At 36.6% G+C, this 11,310-nt stretch overlaps 1 protein-coding gene across 1 annotated transcript; it reads right to left on the minus strand.

The window, feature by feature from the left end:
* Positions 1-262: 262 nt before the first annotated feature.
* Positions 263-1,749, minus strand: LOC111908214 (plasmodesmata-located protein 3). Its single transcript, XM_023904049.3, has 3 exons — positions 780-1,749; positions 596-703; positions 263-520 (listed from the first exon to the last, which is right to left on the minus strand). The coding sequence occupies exons 1-3, from the start codon at positions 1,573-1,575 to the stop codon at positions 513-515; spliced, it is 912 nt and encodes a 303-aa protein (XP_023759817.1). The 5' UTR covers positions 1,576-1,749; the 3' UTR covers positions 263-512.
* Positions 1,750-11,310: the final 9,561 nt, after the last annotated feature.

An 11,310-nucleotide genomic window follows, 5' to 3' on the forward strand; every position in this document is an offset into this window, starting at 1 on the left:
AGTAAAAGGATTATTGCAACTCAAACCCATAGGTAAAGTCTTGAAATGTGAATTAAAGAAAAAGAGAAACGATAAAGTAGCAAAATTTGTCTTTGAAAATCTTTTCCAGCTTTGAAAACTGTAATCTGCACCATAATAGACAAATTGAAGAAATCGAAAGGGCGATATTCGAGACCACAAAAAGACACAAAGTACCACATGTCGTTGTTGCTACATCTAATTTAATAATCATAAACTTTAACTTTAAAAAAACAAGTTAAAATTCACAGTACTCTTTCCCTCATCTTTTTCCACCATTGACAAACATTCATTCTTACAATATACATCCTTGATTCTGTTCTGGATGAAATTCCTAAATATTCATATTAAATCAACATTTTTTTTCTTATAAATCTAACAAAAACAAATCTTGCTTCTACTTCTTCTGCACCAAGAAAACATCTTCGCCTCATGGATTTGAAAAAGACCAAGGAAAGAACCCATTTCAAAAATTGGATCTTCACTTCTTCAATTCAATAATCTGTTAACAAAATTAAACCAGATTCAAACACTATTCAATCACAAATATTTCTTGATTCAAATTTGTCTTACTTACCATCATCCTTCTTCATTGCCTTTCTAGCAATCAACAAAAGTACTATCAAAAACCCAACTCCGGCAGCCCCTCCCAAGATGATCGCCGCCGTTTTCCCAGTATTTGACCCTGCAACACCAAACCCACATCACAAAATTTACCAATTTCAACATAAATTCGCAAACTCTTGATTTGAAAAACATACCTGATGAAGAAGATGAAGACGATGGCGATGAAAATGAAGAAGACGATGTTGGTTTGTTGGGTTTTGGGGTTCCATTAGGGTAATAGTTATAGCTAATGAAGCATCTATGAAGATAGATTTGACCTGAGATTGAGCTTCCACACTCGACTTGAGCCCTCTGCACAGCACTTTTCACACAACTCCCACAATCGGAAGTCCCTAAATCACCCTGACATTGCCCCAAAACATACATAGATTCATAACTTGTGGTGTAAAATCCACCATTTCCGGTTCCAATAACACTTTCCAAAGACGAGAATGCTGAATCTCTTCTTTCTTGAAACCCATTTCCACCGGCATTTGTTTTCCCACAAGTCTTGTAAAGCATTTCCATTCCTGAGATTTGAGAAAACCCAGAAACTTCATAAAGCATATAACACCCCAGAAGCTGGATTCTTGCAGCCACCGTCTTCCCACAAAGCTTATCCATCAAGATTGGGAGTCTGCTGACGCAAGTGTAGCAATCGACATTACTCAGATCTCCTCTACACTGAAAAAGACCAGAAACCGATGCTTGTCCACTACCACTTGTTGTCTTGTAGAACTTGGATTTTGAGGATTGTTGTAAAAGTGTCCCGAAAATGGCAGAGAGGGCAGAGGAGTAAACGCCAGTTGGATCTGATAGAGGTTGGTTTGCACATCCTTTGTAAACTAAGTTTGAGTTATCTGGTGCAGACGTAACCAGAGGGAGGACGAAGACCAAAAACAAGAACAAAGAGAGAAAGAGTAAGGTTTTCATTGATAAATGTGAAGACATCTGAGATGTTTTTTTTTTCTTTTTTATGTCTATGAAATCATGGTTTTTGATTTCTAGATAGATTTGAAAGATGGAAAGTGGTGATGATGGTGAGAAAGATTAGGGTTTGGGTTGTGGCCTACCTTAACAGGGTGTGAGGAGGTGCATCTGTGACTGAATGAGCAGTGTTTGTTTCAAGTAAGATGCGTACACTGTATGTATATAATAATAATGGAGTCCAATTTATTTTTGTAATATATTATTACTCGCAATTAGTTTTAATAAGCTTTATCAAGATTAATCCAAAGTATTTACGTACTAACAATAGTACTTTTAGTAATAAGTTATTCAGATGTATAATAAAATTTAGCCCAAGAGTGTCTAAGTATGCCAGGGAAACATACAACATACATATACTACAAACGAGGATATGTATACAAAGTCAATTTGAATTACAAACGTGGTGGTTTGTAATATAATTAGACAAGTGTGAGGGATATAATTAGTTTAGTATTAGATTGAACTAATATGTAGTACAGTAGTAGATATGTTGCTTATATTTAATTTAAATAAAAAGTATTTGGTTACATCAAGCTTTTAATCCACAAATAATACATAGTTCTAATATGTAGTAGATGATTTTCAACTTTTGATTATCTGTCATTTAAAGAAAGATAGATAGTTCTCATATTAATTTTCATGTCGTTAAAAAAAGGTTTCTTATGTTAAAAAAAGTTTTATATATTTATCAAAAACGTCTCAGTGACATTTTTTACTTCAGGACTTATATATATTGATAACAAAGTTTCTTTTACTTAAGGACATGTGAAATGAAAGATAATAATAACTTAACTAACTATGGTTTCAAAACTGTTGAATATAAGTATAACTTTTATTATTTAATCACCCTATTAATTAGACTTTATTCATTTAATACTATTTCGAGTAATCAACTAAACACTTGAATTAAACATCAGTTATGTCATGTTATAAACACGCAGAATATGTCTCTTTATGGTCCTTCATTCGTATTGCTAACAAAACCTAACCGTTAGGGTTAACTCAACACATATAATGATTAAAGATGTGTGAATGAACACATAACTTTACATTACTCAAATAGTTAAATGTTATAATCTAATGAACAATAGAGACAAAATACGATTAGATTTATTATTATAAAAGAAAAGTACAATTACAATAAAAAGAAAGACAATATAAATAAGAAAGCTAATTAGTTTAAATTTAGCTAAGTGCAAACATGGGGCTCAAACCAAAAAGGGCATAATAGATTAACTAGGCTAACATCCCTTGAAACTCATAATGCAACAACAATAAGCATTGAGAGTGTGTGAGACAAAAAATGAAATCTATGAGCAGACAATGTCTTCGTAAACATATTTGCAAAATGCAATGTGGATTAAACAAGAGGTAGAGAAATAGTCTCATTCTGAAGGTGATAACGAGTGAAATGATAACCAATTTCAATATGTTTCGTCCGCTCATAGAATACCGAATTCTTGGCAATCATTATCACACTCTCTGTAACACCCGTTCCAAGAACGGTTCATTTTTTACCCTAATATATTTAAGATTGATATTTTTGGTATGTACGTTGTGCATACTAGGGGTGTATGCATGGCGTACTCGCGCATGAGAAGAACGGGAATCGCATGTGTACGTCGGGTGTACTCAGCAGGTATGACGCGCGTATGCTGTTCAGACCAAAACCCTAGTTTTGAGGATTTGTACCGTATATATTCTCCTTATGGCCCCAGTACCTTCACCCTCATCAACCTCCACCTAAAAATCGTCCTTCTAGCTAACCATAAGTGTGAAGAGTGCATCTTTGAGCTAATTTGTGTGTTTTGGTGGTGTCCTTGAAGAAGAAGAAGAAGGTGGTAGAAAGACATTGGAGCTTGGAAGAAGCTTGGATCTGGAATTCTCACATTGCTAGCAACCTTTTGGAGGTAAAAAGCTCCTACTTTGATCATCTTTTCTTATGGATCTAGTTGTCTCTTCATTTAGGGCATTTTTGGTCCCAACCTTTGCAAGTCTTGAGCATGGCATGCTCTTGACCAAACAAGTCATCTTTTTACACCCAATGAGGGGTCTTGAGTCATAAAAATGAGATCTTGATGCTTGGTTCTTCCCTACGCATGCTCTAGAAGGTCTTTAGGTGTTAAGAAGTTAAGTTTGTTGGTATTAAGCACTTAAAGGGCATGCAAAGTCTTAAAGTTGGAAACTTTATAACTCTCAGTGGTATTTTGGCCTTGGTTATGCAATTAGATGTAAAAAGTCAAAGTATTAAGCTCTCAAGTGGTTAAGAAGGAAACTTGTGCGTACGATGGGCATACCGAATGGTACGTTTCGCGTACGCAAGTTAAGCCCTGATGCCTCGAACCATGAGTACGCCCCATGTACATCCAAAGTACGCCCCGTGTACGAGGCCTGAGTTGACTTGGTTGGGTTAAATCGATGGATTTTGCTAATTTTGACCAGTTTTGACAAAGGGTATTTTGCGTATTTTGAGCTGTTAATTGAGATTAGGTCCTTAGTTTTGGTTAGGTAATCGTTGAACCAATTTTTCGGAACATAGATTTGTTCAGCTTGCATTCCGACTGAGATGTGAGTTTTCCTCACTGTACTTGCGGGTCGAATGCACCAATGTTGACCCAACAAATTATGTATCCTGTTATAAGATGTTGCTATGTTGTAGTGATTTGTTAAGATTTGCATGTTTATCTGTTGTTGGTATATGTTTATCTATTATGCATATGTCGGCATAGTATGGTTGGGTTTAGGTTGTACTGCTTTGTACGGTAGCCAACAAACCCGGGAGCAATCCAAACATAAGTTGTAGGCCCCGAGGGAAAGCCAGACTTATGTTGTGGGCTCGGGAGCAATCCAGATATGAGTTGAATACCCAATAGGCATGACAGACTCATAATGTGGGCTCAGGGTAATCCAGTCTTTTAGCTGTGGACCCAGTATATGTTGTTATATGTATGTGTGTCTTGGTACTTTGGGGGAACTCACTAAGTTTTGGCTTACAATTTTTAGTTTATCATTTCAGGTATTTCTAAGGATCATGGGAAAGCAAAAGGTTTGATCGTACACAGCTTCTTGTTTTATGTCAATGGGTCTTAGGAAAACTCAAAGGAGGACCACAAGCTCGGGGCTCGACGAAAGAGAAGGTATCGGCATTAAGAAAATGGGCTTAGCTGTTAAAGAGGCATTCATTTTTTCATGAATATTTGTAGTTGAGTCTACTAAAAGAGGGACCAACTCATCGTAGTGATTAGAGGATACCTCTGATCGTTCACCTCTAATGTGATACGTTCCCTCCCAGTTTGATCAAGGATCAGTCGGCTAGAGAACAGGGCTATTCTTCTTCCGAGGAGACAAAGTATTCCCTTGTACTGACTGAAGGGATGCGGTCTAGTTAAATACGATATGGGGAGATATGGATACAACTAATGTCGATAAGGAAAGGAGGGAACGAGCTCTTTCCGTCAACTCATAGTAGAACATTCCTTCCGTAACACAAGACCTATTTTCTTTTGTAACAACCAAGGATGAGTTTGAAATAATGCTTTTGAAACAATGACTCTTTTTGTAAACAAGGTTGATTAACAGTCGATTTGGAAAATTTTAAATTTCTTCGAGTTTTGGAGTGTTACACTCTTGTTATCGCAATGCAGAGGGGTCGGCTAAGTTCAATGAGTCTCACAAATGTCATCTTAAATTCCTCAGCCATATTGTTATGCCAAAGGGGATCATTATAGTTCATAGAGACAATGTACATTTGCAAAAAAAAAAAGGAAAAAGGAAAATGATGGGGAGTAACATGAATAGACAAAATTTGGAAGGTTGGTGGTTATTGGATTACGAGTAGGCCTTGATGGCATAGATGGTGAGGGATCCTGATTAGCACTAGATGGGGGAATTGTAGCAGCGAGTAGGGGATCAGGAGCTGGAGACTTGTTTGAATCCATGGAAGCATCAAATAAACATCATCACTAAAAAGATCAACAATTTGAAGTTCCGACTGAGTAATGTCGTAGGATTAACATTAATGTTATAGAATGTAATGTTCTCCAAAAAGGTGACATGTCAAGTAACATAAAATTTCTGATTCGTCAGGTCGCAAAATCGATATCCTTTTTAAATAATATCGAACCCCACGAATAGACATAGAGTCTATTTTGGAGGCAAATTGTCCCTCTCTGCGTGAGGTAGTAAAACAAAACAAGTACACCCAAAGCCTTGTAATAAATAATAATCATGAAGCTTTCCATATAATTTTTTATAGGGAGACATTACAGAGTTGTGTGTAGTGTGGATACAATTGATAACAGAGGCAACGATAGACCTAAGAGGATAGTAACAAGGATTGTGCATTTTCAACAAGGTGAAGATGTTTTCTTTATGAAATACCGTTTTGTTGAGGAGTATATGTACCATTTCGTATCTACAAGAAGCCATCTTAACCAAACAATCTCACAAATGTCAAAATCCATAACTCAAAACTCAAATTTTATAAGCGGTAGAGAGACAACATCCTGTTTCGTGCACTTCCATGAAATCAATTAATATCCAAGAAAAATGCAATAGCTAGTAGTGGACCTACGATCATAAAATCGATATCCCAATCGGCATCACTATAACATTGTAGCTCAAGATAGGACGTGGAAGGAAACGCGAGGCTGTAGAACTGAGTACCACGAAGATATCTCAAAATACGAAGAACGGCTTACCACATGAACTGCATGAACAATATGCAACCTAATGAAAGTAAGGTAAACCAAACTCTATACAATGGTATGATAAAGGGAACACTGTCAGTTGGAGAAAACTTAACATTGCTCTCTAGAGGTGTATCAACTGTTCGGTTATCTGAGAGCCATGCACCTTCAAATAAATCTGATATATACTTCGTCTGAGATAAAGATAACCCTATAGAGATTGAGCAACTTCAATCCCCAAGAAATAACACAGTAAGCTCAAGTCTTTCATAGCAAAATGGTAAGCCAAATTACGCTTCAAAGACTCTATACAATCATGAACATCACTAGTAATAATCATGTCAACAACAAATAAGGAAAGAAGAATTCGACTTACACCTTTACAGCTAACAAATAAAGTTCAATCATAACTACTAGGATGAAAACCAATAAAAGTAATTACCGTAGAAAATTTCTCAAACCAAGCACGAGGGGCTTGTTGAGACCATACAATGCTTTCTAAAGCCGAAAAATTTCACCAGGCTAGAGAGAAATACCTAGGAGGAGACATGTAAACCTCCTCATGAAGATCACCATTCTAGAATCCATCTGATGAATCTTCCATTGTCGAACAAAAGAAGCAACAATTAGAGTGTAAACAGTCATCATTTTTGCAACTAAAGCAAAGGTATCCTCATAATCCATACCATACTTTTGCAAATATCCTTTTGAAACAAGTATGGATTTATAGCCTTTAACGGACTCATCAGACTTGGTTTTGATCTTGTATACCCACCAACAACAGATGGTGTGCTTTCTATGGGAAGCAGAACCAAATCCCATATATGAGTCTTATAAAGAGTTGTAAATTCCTCAGCCATATCATTATGCCAAAGGGGATCAATATAGTTCATAGAGACAATGCACATTTGCAAAAAAAAAAAAAACAAAAAAAAAGTAAAATGATGGGGAGTAACATGAATAGATAAAATTTGGAAGGTTGGTGGTTATTGGTTTACGAGTAGGCCTTGATGGCATAGATGGTGAGGGATCCTGATTAGCACTAGATGGGGGATCTGTAGCAGCAAGTAGGGGATCAGGAGTTGGAGACTTTTCTGAATCCATGGAAGCATCAAAGAAACATCCTCACTAAAAAGATCAACAATTTGAAGTTCCAACTGAGTCATATCGTAGGATTAACATGAATGTTATAGAATGTAATGTTCTCCAAAAAGGTGACATACCAAGTAACATAAAATTTCTGATTCGTCAGGTCGCAACACTGATATCCTTTTTAAATAATATTGAACCCCACGAATAGACATAGAGTCGATTTTGGAGGCAACTTGTCCCTCTCTGCATGAGGTCGTAAAACAAAACAAGTACACCTAAATCCTTGTAATGAAGAATAATCATGAAGCTTTCCATATAGTTTTTTACAGGGAGACATTCCAGAGTTGTGTGTAGTGGGGATACGATTGATAACAGAGGGAACGATAACAACAACTTTTCCGTAAAAAATACTAGGGACCTAAGAGGATAGTAACAAGGAATGTGCATTGACGATGTTTTCTTTATGCAATAACATTTTGTTGAGGAGTATATGTACATGAAGACCGATGCACTGTGCCATCAGGTGCAAGTAACTAAATAAAATCATTCGAGATATATTCTCCTCATAAATCACACCTGAAGCATTTTATAGCAGTAAAGTTTGAAGTCTTGACTAGGGCTTTGTATTCTTTATATATAGTGAAAACATCATACATGCACTTTATAAGATAGACCCATGTATAACGACTATAACCATTTATAAAAGAAACATAGTAAGTGAAGCCTCCTTTAGAGGAAACCAGTAAGGAACCCTACACATCATAATACACAAGATCAAAAAGTGAAACATAATGAGTGGCACTTTTATTAAACACTAGAGTAGAAATTTTTTCCAGTTTACAACCACAACAGTCAGAAATATCATGACCATTCAAAAATACCTAACACACCAATAGTGGTTTAAAAACTATAAACATGAAGCTGACACATGTCCCAAACGAGAATGCCAAAGATAAAAGCCAGAAGATGAATAAGTCAAATGAAAAGAAGACAAATCGACATTAGTTTGAGTTCATCCAAAACATATACTTCTCCTATCTTACAATCTTTCCCAATTATCCTCTAGGAGCAAGAATCAAGTATACAGCAAATAGAATCAGAAACGAAAACTTAATAACTAGATTTACACAACTAACCAATTGAAGCAAGATTTAAAGCAAGTGTGGGCATATAATAGACATCAATAAAGATATATAAGGAGTGACAACATAACCAATAGCTTTTGTAAATATAGGTGTAGCACTAGCACATATGGCAGCAATGGGTGATCCATGAGATAAAGAAACAAAGAATGACAAATAAGGTGACACATGATAAGATGCACCAGAATCCAAGATCCATAAAGATGAAGAAATACATTAAAGTATTGGCTGAGGAAAGACTTATAGGAGACGTAGATGCAGACATGGTGGAATAGTTGTAAGCAAGGAACTATCTGAACTGCTCAAGAACTTGAGGATCCAATGCATAAGATGACGTAGTGGTAATATGAACAGTAGTTTATATTGAAGGGTTTTTTTGTTGCATAAATATATAGTTCTTCACAAAAAAACGGCAATGGAAGCTTTAAAATTTCTTATAAATTTCGAGTATGACAACAAAACAAACCATCAATGATCCTTTTAAAGAGTTTAGAAAGATGTTACAACAACCATAGGGTGTTTAGGAATAACAACCTTTGATGCCTTTGGACCCTCTTGGATCAGGGGTGTTGAAGTAGATGGCAAGAAAAAGAAGCTTGATCTTCTCTACAAGTAATCCACCAACAATAATAATGTACTCAAAATGCTAGTTTTCTCTTGTATGACTTTTTTCTTTAAGCCTTAAGTGCTTCAACAATTAAGCACTAAAAGGAAGATACAAAGTGTACACCAAAAGACAGGTAACAACTTCAAAGTGAAGAGAGCTTCTAGCTTTTATGCTCTCAGTTTTGTGCAAGAAAGGGAGAAGAAAGAAGACCAAAAGAACTTACAATTTCTCCATGTATAAGACCCTCTATATATTGCCCATGCAAGTATGGCCTCTTGAATATAATATTCTAGGGTTACGGGCTACATACTAGAGGTATGGGTAACAAGATGATCCATCCCTTTTCATTATTCGGCCATAAGGCCTAAAGAGGACAAAAATGCTCGCTGGTCTCTTGACTATGGTAGAGTAAGCCTTTGATTTAATCATGGTTAACAAAAGTGTCAAAAACTTTGCACATGACTTATTATATGATACCTTATCAAATAAAGACTATATTTTTTTCTTCTTACAATATTGTTTTCATAGAACAATTTTTTTTTCTATAATTAGATACAAGAGTTGAATTTATTTATTAATATAAAATACTTAAGAAAAATTCAATAAGTACAAACTTGATTAAGGTGTGACCGTGTGACCCTATAGTATCATATGTATAACATGCCAAAAATCATGACCAAAAATTTCATTTTTAATTATTAAATAAACCATAGTTATCAACATCATTCCATCCAAAAACATGAGTCATAATATCAATCAGAGTATGATATCAAAATACATGTCAATATATCAGAGTAAAACATCTCATGCTAAACATAATGGTGCGTGCACTACAGTAATCCAGAGCTCTTCCCTTTGCTACCAGAAGTACCTGAAACCAAAATTGAAAACTATAAACATGAAGCTTAGTAAGTCTCCCCAAACTACCACATACCATACACATAATCACATAATAACTAATCATGTGCCTTGCCCGCTTCATCGGGCCCTGCCCGGCATCGGACAATGTTCGGCATCGGGCCCCGCCTGACATCGACCAAAGCTCGATATACATATAAACATAACAACAAATGAACATAAATAATCACATAACAATAACATATAAACATTCCTTGGGCCCATCCCGGCATCAGACCGAAATCCGAAAGCATACAAACATTCCTCGGGCATTGCTCGTCATCAGAACGAGATCCAGAAACATACAAAACAGACCAATGCAAGAATCACGAAGACATCAAGCATACAAACATTCCTTAGGCACCGTCGGGCATCGGATCGAAACCTGGAAACTTATAAGCCTACATCGGGAATTGCCCGACATTAGACCTTAGCCCGGAACATACTAGCATACATATACGGGCCAACGTTGGTGCCTTCGACCTGTTCATACAGGAGGGTACTTACCTCACTATCGGATGATAGCTGAAATGTCTCTTCCCGGAATTAGCTCTACTCGCTCCCTGAACCAAACAACCCCTTAGATACCATTCCATAATCATAACCCTTAAGGGTCAACTCTGGTCAATTCAAAGTCAAAACTTTGGTCAAAGTCAACATTCCAAGTTAACTCAACTCCCCGAGTTGGCCCTTCAACTCCCCGAGTTCCATAAATCATAAAACCCTGAAATCGTAATTTAACTCATCGAGTTCCTCCTATCAATAGAATCGGGACTTTCCAAATCAACTCGTCGAGTCCGTCCTTGAACTCGTCGAGTCCTTCCTCTTAACAGAATCGGGACACTTCGACTCAACACGCCGAGTTCCTCTATGAACAAATCGAGCTCTTCAGTCTGTCAAGCCTTCTTAATGCATTGAGCCATTATTCTTCGAATCTGAGTCCCATATTCCAGATCTGGGCCGAATAGACATCTAGGAGGGTAAAGCCTCTAGGACACTCCAACTTTACCCATTAAAACCTATCCTAGAAGAAATGAGCTCTAACCTTAACTCAAAATGGCTTAGATCCAACTCCAAAATCCATAAAAACTTCAAGATAGACCATGAGGTCATAGATCTAGACTCCAGGGACGATTTGGTCACGTAAAGTTCCTATCTTTACTTGCATGCATGACCTACTTGGCTCAAAAGGCCAAACAGATAGTATAAAGGTTGCATGGGGCTTCCATGGCCATAAAGTTGGCAACTTTATGCCATGAAAACCCTTCAT

The sequence above is a fragment of the Lactuca sativa genome, chromosome 6, assembly GCF_002870075.4.
Source record: "Lactuca sativa cultivar Salinas chromosome 6, Lsat_Salinas_v11, whole genome shotgun sequence".
In the NCBI taxonomy this organism is placed as follows: Eukaryota; Viridiplantae; Streptophyta; class Magnoliopsida; order Asterales; family Asteraceae; genus Lactuca; species Lactuca sativa.

Coding starts and splice junctions, on each gene's coding strand:
- LOC111908214 (XM_023904049.3), bottom strand. CDS start 1,575: ATGTCTTCACATTTATCAATGAAAACCTTACTCTTTCTCTCTTTGTTC. Junction 704..779: donor GTCTTCATCTTCTTCATCAG/GTATGTTTTTCA, acceptor TTGGTGTTGCAG/GGTCAAATACTGGGAAAACG.